The 13,156-nt window shown below is 30.5% G+C and overlaps 2 protein-coding genes across 2 annotated transcripts; one reads left to right on the forward strand and one right to left on the reverse strand.

Annotated features, from left to right (window-relative positions):
• Positions 1-453: 453 nt before the first annotated feature.
• LOC123887549 (tyrosine-specific transport protein 2) lies at positions 454-2,884 on the forward strand. The gene is made up of 2 exons (XM_045936881.1): positions 454-2,053; positions 2,498-2,884. The coding sequence occupies exons 1-2, from the start codon at positions 573-575 to the stop codon at positions 2,571-2,573; spliced, it is 1,557 nt and encodes a 518-aa protein (XP_045792837.1). The 5' UTR covers positions 454-572; the 3' UTR covers positions 2,574-2,884.
• A 7,707-nt stretch (positions 2,885-10,591) lies between these two features.
• Positions 10,592-13,156, reverse strand: LOC123885217 (NAC domain-containing protein 87-like). The gene is made up of 3 exons (XM_045934491.1): positions 12,664-13,156; positions 12,213-12,496; positions 10,592-11,632 (listed from the first exon to the last, which is right to left on the reverse strand). The coding sequence occupies exons 1-3, from the start codon at positions 12,848-12,850 to the stop codon at positions 10,973-10,975; spliced, it is 1,131 nt and encodes a 376-aa protein (XP_045790447.1). The 5' UTR covers positions 12,851-13,156; the 3' UTR covers positions 10,592-10,972.

A 13,156-nucleotide genomic window follows, 5' to 3' on the forward strand; every position in this document is an offset into this window, starting at 1 on the left:
GTTACTTATTTTTAAATTCTCTCTCATAATAAATAAGGGCATAAGTGAAATTGAACTTTTAAAACAGTTGAAAATTGGTCAAAGTTTCTAATAAAAAAGACCAAATTTTTTGCCCTAAGTGTTCCTTATAAAAAGGACTGGAGGGAGTAATATATAAATGTAAATATTAGCATATAGATCTCGATCAATTTGTTTAGATGAGTATTTTCAAAATATTAATTTTTTATAATTTTTACCAATAGACAATTAAAAACAGGCTTAAATGCAGTTTTACCCCTGTTTTGATTAAATCGGAATTTTACTCCCTATTTTAAAACTCTGACTTTTATCCCCTATTTTATAATTTTTTGAATTTTGTCCGTCCTAAAATTCTGCATTGGCGTAGGTGCATTAGTTAGTAAGTAGTGACAAATGTAGTATATAATTTATGCCTATTAAGGGGTTTCTACGTTTGCAGAAGATTCACTGGATCAAAGTCAAACCTAGTTTGGTTAATGTGTTTTTGAGATTCTCAATTTCACACTCACTTTTTTGTTCCTCCATTTTCACAAAAATTTCCACCAAGATTCAAGATGCAACAACTTCATCATCTCCACAAAAATCTCACATATCCAAAACCAAACATCACAATCCATAAAAAAATCCATTTTCAATCACCATCCTTATTATCCACAACCAAACCCTCAAATTTTCTTCACATACAAAATTCATCATTTTGTAATGCAATAGCATGTAAAAATAATGCTAATGTTGATGATAATGAAAATGAAAATGAAAATTCCATGAAGAATGATAATGAGTTTTCTGAGAAAAAGAGCTTTTGGGGTGCAGTTAGTTTGATAATTGGAGCAGCAGTTGGGCCTGGAATGTTGGGCTTACCATCATTAACAATAAAATCAGGCCCAATACCATCAACAATCATAATCTTAATTTCATGGCTTTATGTAATTTCATCAATAATTCTTGTTGCTGAACTTTGTTTTGATGCTATGAAACAAGATAATGTTGATGAAGTTAGTTTCACAAACCTAGCAACAAGAACATTAGGTCAAAAATTTGGTTCATTTGTTGCATTGGTTTATACAAGTTTATGTTTTTCATTACTTGTTGCATGTGTTGCTGGAATTGGATCAATAATTTCACCAATTTTACCTAAATTAAACAATTTACTGATTCATTCATTGTTTCCAATTTTTGTTGGAACATTGATTGTGTTTTTCCCTTTTAATACTATTGATTTTGCAAATAGGGTTTTGTGTTTTTTAATGCTTGTTTCAATAACTGGATTGGTTGGAATTGGAATTGTTGTTGCTAGAGCTAATATAATAAGCTCTTTTAGTTCAATTTCATGGAAATTTTCGTCGATTTTGCCGATTATACCGGTTGCTGTGTTAACATTAGGGTTTCATGTGATTACCCCTTTTATATGTAAAATTGCTGGTAATACTATTGATGAAGCAAGAAAAGCAATACTAATTGGTGGAACTGTTCCTTTGGTAATGGTTTTGTCATGGAATTTGATTGTGTTGGGACTTGTTGGATCAAATAAAGGTGCAAACTTTGTTGATGATCCTATTACCCTTTTGCTTTCTGTGAATCCTTCTGCTTTATCGGCAGTTCAAGGGTTTGCTTTTACGGCTATGGCGACTAGTTTGATCGGTTATGCCGTGAGTTTGCCTAAGCAGATTCTTGATACTATTGAATTGGTATATGGAAAAAGTGATAGTAATGAGTATGGAAATGGAAGAGTTGGATCGGTTTTTTATTCAGGCGGTGGTGATGCTGGTGATGGTGTTGGTTATTCGGGGAAAGTTGGATTTGGAAGTTCAAGAGATTTGAGTGAAATGATAATGAATGAGAAAAGACTTGATGGGATTAAAGTGGTTGTTACATTGTTAGTACTTTGTTTATCAGTGCTGATAGCTTCATATTTTAGGTCTACTTTTTCAAGAGCTCTTGATTTTGCTGGTGTTTATGCAAATTGCTTTCTTTTTGGGATTATTCCACCTGTCATGACTTATATTCATCAACAATCCAAGAAGGAAAAAGTCAGGTATAGTTAAGTTTTTCAAGTGAGGCTAATGAAAGTTCCGCATTGATTTCACAATGTGAAGCACAGACACCGACAAGTTGACACCAGTAATAGTTCTAGAAAATGATTTACTTGAATGTAGTCAATTCGTCAGTGTTGTTGCAGTGTCGTACACTAACACGTGTCAGACACACCTTCAATCAGAAGTGTCGATAGCATTCAAAAGAAAGACACAATGCACTTATAACACTACACTTTAGATTGAAAGCTAGTATGTCCCACCGAGACATGTGGTTACATTCAATTATTCATTTTTCTCAAATTATTACAGGTGTCGACTTGTTAGTATCAGTGTCATGTTCGGCTTTTGTGTTTGTGGCAGTGATTCATAGCAGTGCATACAAGTTATTGATTTTTTTAGTCCCTCAATTTGCTGATATCTAATTGTGATGAATAATTTTGCAGGTCTTTCATTCCAGGAGGAAATGTGACACTTCTGCTGCTTTTCATTATCTCAGTCATTTTAGGAATTTGGCATTAGCTGTTCTTTGAAAGACAAAGCTTAGAAGGATTTGGTTTAGATGCAGCGAAAGTACCCTGTAGTCGCAACAGTTGTTAGATTTCAACCTTTGGATCAATATCGGGCAGTTCCTATTTCGAATTTGTATTTAAAATATGATTTCGTGGTCATATTGTAAATCATCAAATCTTAAGAGTATTTTGACCGTAGTAGAATTTCGGATCCGGCCTAGAAATATGCCAAATTTTGTATGGAACAATAGTTAGTGATGTAGCTCAAATCTTGTAAGTATTGATAATGGAGTTATGAAATCAAGTTGATCATTTTCTGCATTCTGTCAAGCCCTTTTCATATTTAGTAAAAGTTTTGCTATGATATTCCATTAAAGGCACCATACAGATATATCATTGTGAGATTCCACAAGTCCTAGCTCAACTAGTAAAAATATCGAAATTGTTAGGCCGTACGTCATGATCGGAGTTCGAACCCCGGCTCTCTCACTTATGTGTGTGAGTTTATAATGACCCTGACATTTCATTCATTTACTAGAAGAAAAAAAAAAAGAGATATGATTGTGAGATAATGGAATACATGTCATCAACACAAATTAGATTTCACTGAGATTATGCAGTCTTGTTTCAAACTTATAATAATCTATATCTCTACTATAATTGCATTATAAACACACTTTATAATATTCTCTTTCTAACACTATGCATATTAGTGGCTGAAATTTGGACTTAGTTCACACACTTTTAATTCTTAATCCTTTGTCCAAAATATTTGTGAAAAAGTCTAAAAGTTTTTTCACACACTTTTTTTCTTGACTAGGTATAGCCAGGGGCAGATGTTCATAGTGTTTGCTAAAGTTTGCAATGATAGAAATTCGAGTAGCAGTTTCCACGACAATATTTGAGCCTGGCAAGACTCCTCCTAACTGAATAATTCATTTTAGAATATAAAGTGAGTAATACTTACCGTTGATAAATAAATCAATGGTTGGTATCATATGCACATGCATAATAAATTATGAATATTATAATATTATCATGGCAAAATTACACTAGAGGTCCTTTATCTTATTTATTTGTAACACTTTAGTCCTTTATCTTTTATTTGTAACATATAAGTCCTTTATCTTGTATATTTCTAACACTCCAGTCCTTTTTCCCATTTTTTATTAAAAAATACTGATGTGGCAAGCCACATCATATAATTTAATTTTTTAAAACATATTTTTATTGAAAATAAAATAAAATCCAGAAAAATGAAGAACATCATCATCATCTTCATCATTTTCCTTGAATCTTCATCATCTTCATTGAATCAAAAAAATGCTACTCAAATATAACTCTAAATATGAAGAATATATGTTATGTTCACCTCATTCTTCTTCTACAAACAAAAATCAAAACTCACAAATCCTCAATAAACCCTTAACATGAAACAAAGTGTTTATTGAGAATAATTTTTCCATTGTTTTTAGTGAGAAACTGAGAAACATCCTTCATCATCATGATTTTTTATCCCATCAAATCCTCATCCTTCATAAGTTTCCCAGATTGAGAGTCAATAACATAAGGGAAGCATTGAATCACTTTACTCTCAATAAACCCTTTTTGTCTCATGTTTAGGGTTTATTGAGAATTTGAGAGTTTTGATTTTTGTGTTTAGAAGAAAATTGATGTGAACATAACATAGATTCATCATATTTGAAGCTATATTTGAGTAGGAAAACTTTTGATTCAGTGAAGATGATGAAGATTCAAGGAAAATGATGAAGATGATGATGATGTTCTTCATTTTTCTGGATTTTATTTTATTTTCAATAAAAATATGTTTTAAAAAATAAAATTATATGATGTGGCTTGCCACATCAGTATTTTTTTAATAAAAAATGGGAAAAAGGACTGGAGTGTTAGAAATATACAAGATAAAGGACTTATATGTTACAAATAAAAGATAAAGGACTAAAGTGTTACAAATAAATAAGATAAAGGACCTCTAGTGTAATTTTGCCTATTATCATTGATTTTTTTTTTTTACTTTTACTAACGACTGAATTTAGAGGAGTCAAATCTCCTTCAGTCCATAGTTTATGTTGCAACTCAATTGGTCCTAATGTGGTCCCTATTTGATATTTTCTTCTGTCCAATATTTTGTAAAAGTTATACCAATATTTCTGGAACAAAATTATCCCTTACTTCATACAAATGTTACATTGTCTATCACATTGTCTATCACACCAATCTGCAAAGAAAAAAAAGTAAGATATAAGGTGTACACTGATGGTTAGGTGTACACTAGTGCATTGAGTTTCCTCCATAAAAGATAATTTTATTCGAGACGCAGTTAGATATTAAATACAACCGCTTCTTTCAACTGACAATCAGACTTTTGTTCATCCCATTAGATCTAACCATGTTACACACACTAAATTTTATCATTTTTAAATTCAACATTCATAAATCCTAAATTGCATCGACAAAAAGGAGGAAGAAATCAACTTACTTAAGTCATAATGTTATGACATGACACATGAGTTTATAAGTGGATGTAATCTCCACTTTACAAGTCGGTTTTGTAGTGCTGAGGTAAGCTCAATTATATGACAATGTTGATATTGCACAAGGCTTATAAAGAGAAAGGTGAAGGTAAGGTAATTTATCACCTGTAATAAAGAGGGTTAATAACACCCGATTTTATCCGACAAGGCAAAGCAAGCCAAAAAGACTTAGAAACGTGAGAGAATCAACTAGCAATACCGATATAGTTAGGCCAAAGACTTTCATCTGTTCGTATCTAAGATCTCACTTGTATGAATTTCACTAATGTTTACTCCTACGTTTACGGATAAAAACAATGACCGGTTGAACTTATGAAAAGAACATAAAAATGAGCTAAGTTGAGTAGTGAAATTGATTGGACCGACCCATAGTGTGATTATCGATCCATTAGCCCAATAGAATTTTTGGACATGTTTTTTTTTATTTGGTGGACTGAATATTTGGACATCTAATCTTATAAAAATTAAGAAATATGACATGTATGATTAGGTATATAGCTATATTGATATCATTTTCAATGGGACACCCATGAATTTTTATGGAAGCTCCTCATTGGTTGGTGATCATTGATCAGCCACCAACACCACCACCACCCTTCACTTCACTCCATATTTTCATGCAACAAATCAGGGTTTTTTGATTCATAAACAAGCATAGTTACATTACAATAGCACTATTCTCTGTTTTTCATTTTCTCCCACCCCTTTAACCCCTTTATAGATGGATGGATAAGTACTTTTTTTTCTCTTTCTTTTCACAAATCATTTTCACTACTTTTCAATTTTTCGCCCCTTTTTTAGCAAAAAAATAGTTACTTTAAATGAGTATTATTTCAATGTATTAATAGTTTTTTCTTTCAATTGTATCAATTAATTAATATGTATTAATAGTTTTTTCTTTCAATTGTATCAACTAATTAATATTTTTTTGATCTTATAAAAAAATTAATTTTTTTTGAAGAAATCAATTAATTAATATTATATACAATACTCTGTAAATATTTTCTAATTTTGCATTTATGATAATAGAAAACACACTAATATATAGTTTTTTTTTTTAATTAAAATTTTTATTAATGGATTTCAACTCAACATCATAATGAAAACACTTTATCCATCTTTTATGAAGAGTTGCAAAAACTCCACCCTATTATTTTCTTGAAATTTGAACTAAGAAAAATAATACAAGACATAGTAATGACGCAAGAATATAATTTAGTAAAATAATTAATCTACTTTTATTTATTGCATTTCTTAATAAATATAAAAAACTTAAACAGTGTTTGTTTTTTTTTGTGTAAACTGGGTACCTCTGTGCGCAGCTGCAGAGACTAATCCCTCGAGCCTTGTGGGACCTAATCCCTCGAGCCTTGTGGGACCCAAATGAGTGGCAAACTCTTCCTAAAAATTTTAACACTGATGCATACCCAAACCAGGGTCGAAAATAGGAAAACAATGTTTGTTTTGAAACCGAATGAGTAAAGGTTATAAGTAAAAACACCTACATCAATTAGTGTCTAATATCGAAACAAGGAAAAGCTAATAAATACTCTTTGAACATTGTTTAAGTGCATGACACTAAAAATAAGGCAAGTTGGTCCCGTGAGTGTAACTCAGACGATATGGATATTGCATGTAATATACGGGGATCAGAGTTCGAATTCTGGTATTTTTACTTGACAAAAAATAAGGCAAGTTTTATATAAAAAAAATGTCTATTTTTTATTCTAACATGTATTTGACTTGTATTTTCAAGACAAAATTTTATTTATGAAATCCTTAAACAATCTTATTTCGGACAGGGCAAAGGCATATTCACGAATTAGACTGGGTCACTCGAACCAGACTAAGTTGTGTGAAATATCATACGAGTGTGCCCTAGAAATACATTGGATGACATTTGATTGAGCGACACAAATTGTCGGATCTCACTCAATAGGTAATCCGCCTTCAATTGTTCCCATAGTCAGGTGTCCAGAAGAAGGTTCTAGAACCTAGAAGCCCTAATTCTTTGCTTATAAAAGCTTAACTCATGGTCTAGTATAGAAATGTAATATCTAAATCCTAATACCTCTCACCTTCAGCGTCTACTGACTTGATCTTTCAGAGTGTGCAAATACCCCCATTTTCTCAATGGGACTCTGATCAACAGGCCGACATAACGGCCTAAAGCAGTCTCATCAATTCAGATCTCAGGTCTGAAAAGGATTAAAATATCTCCTTAATTTGAACAACTGTTAGCATGACACAAACATAGAAAGTCAACACTCAAAACAATTAATGAATATTAGATAAAGATGAACCGCTCAAAAGAGCTCAATTATCAATAAAATAATAATTTCTCAGACTTTTCTTACTTCCCAACTAAACCCCATCTCTAAAGTTTTAAGGATTAAAACAAAACAAGTTACCACTAAAGGGGAGGTTAAGTTCCCCACAAGCATGAAAGCACAATGAAAGCTTTGCTTAGAATGGAAAGGAATGTGCATTTATCACATTTTATTCTATCATGAAAATCCAAAAACTACATACTCACGAGATCAATGATGTACCTATCTTTTCTTTCAATATATCCGATATCATGCCTTACTCATATTACACTTTCTATATATTTCAATTATCTTATCCCATTTATATGATCTATATCATACCACTTTTGAACCTATATTGCTTTTAAATTTTCCTATTTTTTTGTTCTTTTCTTAATTAACACACTCACATGTATTTCTAGTTTTGATTTTTTCTCATGTTCTTATCTCTTCATTTACTCAATTGATGGACTAATCGATACAAACACTAAATTAAAGGAAAAGAAGAAATAAAACAAAAGGGAAAAAGATAAACTCATACGTTTATTTGTATGCATAGTCATAGAAATTTATAATGTATAGCTTGATCAAGGTACATTAGTACCTTCAAGACACGTACGTACTATGTACGTATTTTTTGTGTATATGTATGAAACATGTGTATTTTGCATAAATTTGGGAAAGAGAAAAAAAAAAGTTGATACTAGGTTGTTTCATGTGTTAATACTAAAAAAAAATTTAAAGAAGAGTCCCGATTAGTCTCGAATTCATTTGAAAAGTAAGTAAAATGTGATCAAATAAGCTTTCGTATATAGCCCACTATAAAATAATTGTATAGTAATTGATCTAACGATTGTAAATGGCAAATTGGTCGTAAAATCAATTGGTAACACAGTGACAAGTAATTTTGCGACATTTACAAATCAAAATATGTTATAAAAACTAAAATATTTCAGACATTAAATCAGTCGCTAGATAGATTTTAATGCTATCAAATTAAATTATAAGCTCGAAATCTATCTAAACAACTCGAAATATTTGATAATTTTTTATTAATCAATTGAATTCGACCATTTACTTATGCCAAATGTGATTTAAGAAAAGAAGAAAAGAAGGACATAGTTTAATGCAAAACAACTTAAATTCTGAAGTATGTTTTGAGTAAGTAGTGTGTTGGCATTTGACTACTATTAGTTTCTTTGGACACAAGTTTCATATATACTATTGCAGTCAAGAAACTAACACCATTGGCATTAATTTGGACATTATAATTTTCTATTTTATGTTTTACAAAAGATAGTATAAGTTTTTTTTTTTCACCACCAGTTTAATCTGATTCAGGGGTCAGTTCTAACATCAAGTGGTTACAACTCCCTCCTGATCGTAGTTACCGAGATCGAACCATGGTCCTCCTTACCAAATTCAGCGTCAATCACGACTGAAGTATCTGACGATTGATAGATAATATAAGTTTTTGTTTCTCATAAAAATATAAAATAAATTTTATCACAAAAAATAGTAATGTAACTATTAGTTTGAGACTAGTACTGTACTCCTTCTACCTGAAATTAGCTGTTCAAAGGCATCTTTTCAGCACATATTCAGGAAATTATTCACATGCTTAACTAGTGCTGCTGACTCATTTCCTTCAGTTTTATTTTTCCCAATCTTTTAGTCTGATGGTATTTATTATTTATTTATTTATTCTTTATAAATTTATTTTATTTATTCTATTAGCACTTTAACAAAATGTATTATTTTATAAGTTTCTCTAAAATTAATTGAATTTCAATTACTCTTTATAAAGTCCAAAATATGTCTCTAATGTACCTTAAGTTCATAATTCTGAAAAACGACTTATGGTTTTTGTTTCTTTTCTAATGAACTAAATTAAGTGCTACGATGTCTATGTGAGTTTAGCTCATTGACTGAAACACTGCATTATATATATGTTATATATACGATAAATTCTAATATATATATGGACCACTTCATTAAGTGATCCATGGTAGACCAGTTATGAATAATATTATAACGATAAATTTTATAAAATTCGTATTCGGTAGATCACTTGTCCACGGTGGACCACTTGTGAATGTGATCCACCGTAGCATTAGCCTATATATACAGGGTCAGAGTTTGAACTTTAAACATTTCACTTATTCATCTTAAGAGTGAAAATTTTAGCCACTAAATTTCTTAAATTTTTTTTAAGTGCTACAATTTTCTCAATATCCTTACTCTAAACTTTATTTTCATGATATAGTATATATATTATATTTAGAGCATATAATTGAAGCGTATCTTGCGGGGTACTTGAAACATAGAAGGGGCAACAATAGTCATGCCTTGGTGGGAGGCACTACCAAGATAGCCAAAATCTTTAAATTCTAAAGTTGAAAAAACTAATACACAATTTCCTTGGGAATTAATGCTCCCCACTCTTTGGTGAGATGTCACACATAAATATATTCCACAAATCATTAAATATATGACATGCATTCAAGGGTTTAAATTGAATTGATCATATGTACACTATTGAATTTATCATGCATTGAAGGAGTATGAAGAAAACTTTATTTTTTTTTGGTAATTGTATGAAGAAAACTTTAGATAACAAGAGAGACACATCATATGAGCTTATATAAAAAATTATCTATTTCAGTATGTAAAGTTTAATCAACTAATAAACCCCTGTCAAGTCGACATGGCTTAGTTTGAGTTAGGATCCTCTCCATTTTATCTATCTATTTTCCTTTTTTATTACTATAGTTTTGATGAGTTTTAGAATGAATATTAATTAATTGGACCCACTAAATGTGATATTATTGTATTTATATTTCTAAAATTTTAGTAATTGCAAAAATAGAAAGGGTAAAAAATGGAGAGATCCTTACTCGGTTCAGTCCCATGAGTTAGGAATTAGGATCCTCTCCATTTCATATTTTTTTTCCATTTTCTCTATTATTATATAGTTTTGGGAATATAAATGCAAAATTGTGACATTAAGTGGGTCCAAATATCTTTTATACACCCAAAAACATTTAAAAACTTTGGTAATGGAAAAAATGAAAAAAATAGGAAATGGAGAGGATCTCAGAGTCCCATACCTAGTCCCAAGTTGCTCAATAATTAATGTGTTTGAAATATCAACAAGATAATAATGAAAAATAAACAAGTACATTAAACTATATTAATATTCATTAATTAATTACAAACAAATTTTGGATTACACAAAAGCAACAGTAGTTAATAAAAATACATAAGATATATAATGGATTAATAAAACAAACTCACAATTAGCTATTATAAACAAGCTAGAACATGATCAAGTACTCCTTCTCCTAAATGTTATGATCCATGAATAAAGAAAACCCTATATAACTATTAAAATACCTTAAAATAATCATACATCTATACAATATATGCATCACCAAGAACTTCTAAAATCTAGAGTTAATATGATATGTGATAATAGTGAAATTAATAAGATAAAGACCATGTCATCTCTATATCATATGTGTCTTCTCTTCAATATTAATTCTTCAATAGTTATCCCACAAATATTCAAAATTTGAGAGGGGACCAATTGATGAAGGGCACTCAAGTTCTTCATACAATGTTGTATCCATTCCCATATTTTCTTGCTTTGAAACCACAGAAGATATGTCATTGTTTATGTCATTGCTCAAACATGTGTCTTGTGAAACACTCACCATAGAATTGTTGGTAGAGAATTGCTCCATCTTACACTCTTTATTTTCCAATCCATAAATGTAACCATTGCTATTATTATTCCCTTGATTCATATAAGAATATAAATTTGTTAACATATTTTTGTTCATTGGTGCTTTTGGAATTTGGATTTGAGGTTGAGGTTGAGGTTGATGTGATGAAAATGTGCTTTTTTGCATTGGATTATTGAAATTTCCTTGGTTTGTGACATGATTAATTTCATTGTTGATTAAGTAGCTTGGAAAATAGTAACCATTTGATGATGAAGGTGATGAATTGGTGCCTTTGAAGTCATGATGATCAATAATTGTATTATTGCTAAAAGGAGGTTCCACAAGAGGTGGAAGTGAAGAAAAATCCAATAAATCATCACTTATTGAGTTTATCCTTAAAAGATTGGAAATTGAAGTAGTCCTTTTAACTTCATTGTTGATGTTCTTGTTGAAAATCCTTGACACAACCCATTCATCCTTCAATCATATATCATCATATCATGCATTTCCAAGAAAAGAAAAAGTGTAAGTTACAAGAGAATCTTTGACAATTGAACCATATAGAAAGCAAAAGGTGTGATGAAGAAAGAGAGGACCACATATATGATAAAGAAACTCATAACATCATAAACTTTACTTTTTTAACAAGCATAAACAAAAATTTAGCAAAATTTAGAAGAAAAATCCATAATTGAAATCAACTTTTCAAATTGCAATTTTGTCGTAATTCTTAATATTATGTTAAAAAATTACAGATAATATCGACTACAAATTGATCGTAAATAATATCTCTTTGCATAATTCATCTGATTTAGAAGAAAGTTCTTTTTTTTTTTCACCACCAGTGTCCGGTCGACTGGATCACCTAATCTAACTCGGGAGTCAATTTTGGCATCAAGTGGTTTCAGCATCCTTCCGATTGAAGTTCAAATTTATTTATCGATGAAATAACCGCAATAAAACATTACATTAATGTGTAGATTGCAATTTAAAACTATGGTAGAGAGAGAGATGGGGAGGGAGAGAGGGAAGATGGAGAGATAGATTAAAAGGGTACCTTAGCATCCTTAGGAAGGTTGCAAGTTGCTAATTTTCCATCCAATCTAAATTCATGCATAACCCAATTGGTTTTCTCTCCTCTTGGAGCTCTACCTTTATAGAACACAAGAGTTTTCTTCATTCCAATAAGTTGGTTACTTTTCCCTTTGTAGATCTCTTTATCTTTTCCAGTTGCTTTCCAATATCCAGATTCAGTTGCTCTATTAGTTCTTGTTCCAGTTGGATACTTCCTATCTCTTTGACAAAAGAAATACCAATCTTTCTCACCCATCTTAGCTTTCTCTACAAAAAAATAAAATAAAATAAAACACACACATTCATAATCATATATAGTAAAAAATTATGAAAATAAAATAAAAACTCCAGATTACCAGACCCTTTTATCCGAAACTCGGATAGTTGATATCAAAAACATAAATTCATAAACAAATGAAAATAAAAAAACTTACTTGGTAAATCCCATGGCTCACACTTATTCAAATCAGCTTCACCAATTGCAATTGCACTAAAGCTACTATTCAAAACCTTGTTAATTAAATAACAAGTAATGATTTCATCATCATTAGGGTGGAATCTGAAACCAGCAGGTAAATCAAGAGCTTCATCACTTTTGTTAAGTACAATAGATTCTTCCATGATTGATAATTAAAATTAAATAAACTATTGTCTACAATATGGTTTTTCTTTTCTTTGAGGGGTCAACTATGATATATGATATAATAGCTAGGTAGTATATCTATATATATGTGAGAAATTTAGTATAAATTAAAAAGATAAGAATCTTATATGAAAGAGATAATGAAATTTCTAAGAAATGAAAGGAAAGAGGAAATTATGAAAAGAAATATGAAGAATATTGGAAGGGAAGGTTTTAAGAAAGGAGAAAGAAGAAGATATGATGTGTTTAAATAGAGACGCATATGTTATGTGTGTAAACAGCTC

This window comes from Trifolium pratense, linkage group LG5 (genome assembly GCF_020283565.1).
Source record: "Trifolium pratense cultivar HEN17-A07 linkage group LG5, ARS_RC_1.1, whole genome shotgun sequence".
Classification (NCBI taxonomy): domain Eukaryota; kingdom Viridiplantae; phylum Streptophyta; class Magnoliopsida; order Fabales; family Fabaceae; genus Trifolium; species Trifolium pratense.

Excerpts from the sequence above, each read along its gene's own strand:
- LOC123887549 (XM_045936881.1), top strand. The coding sequence starts at position 573 with ATGCAACAACTTCATCATCTCCACAAAAATCTCACATATCCAAAACCA. Across the intron at positions 2,054-2,497 it reads TCCAAGAAGGAAAAAGTCAG|GTCTTTCATTCCAGGAGGAA; the intron begins GTATAGTTAAGT and ends ATAATTTTGCAG.
- LOC123885217 (XM_045934491.1), bottom strand. The coding sequence starts at position 12,850 with ATGGAAGAATCTATTGTACTTAACAAAAGTGATGAAGCTCTTGATTTA. Across the intron at positions 12,497-12,663 it reads TGAGCCATGGGATTTACCAA|AGAAAGCTAAGATGGGTGAG; the intron begins GTAAGTTTTTTT and ends ATTTTTTTGTAG. Across the intron at positions 11,633-12,212 it reads ACCTTCCTAAGGATGCTAAG|GATGAATGGGTTGTGTCAAG; the intron begins GTACCCTTTTAA and ends ATATGATTGAAG.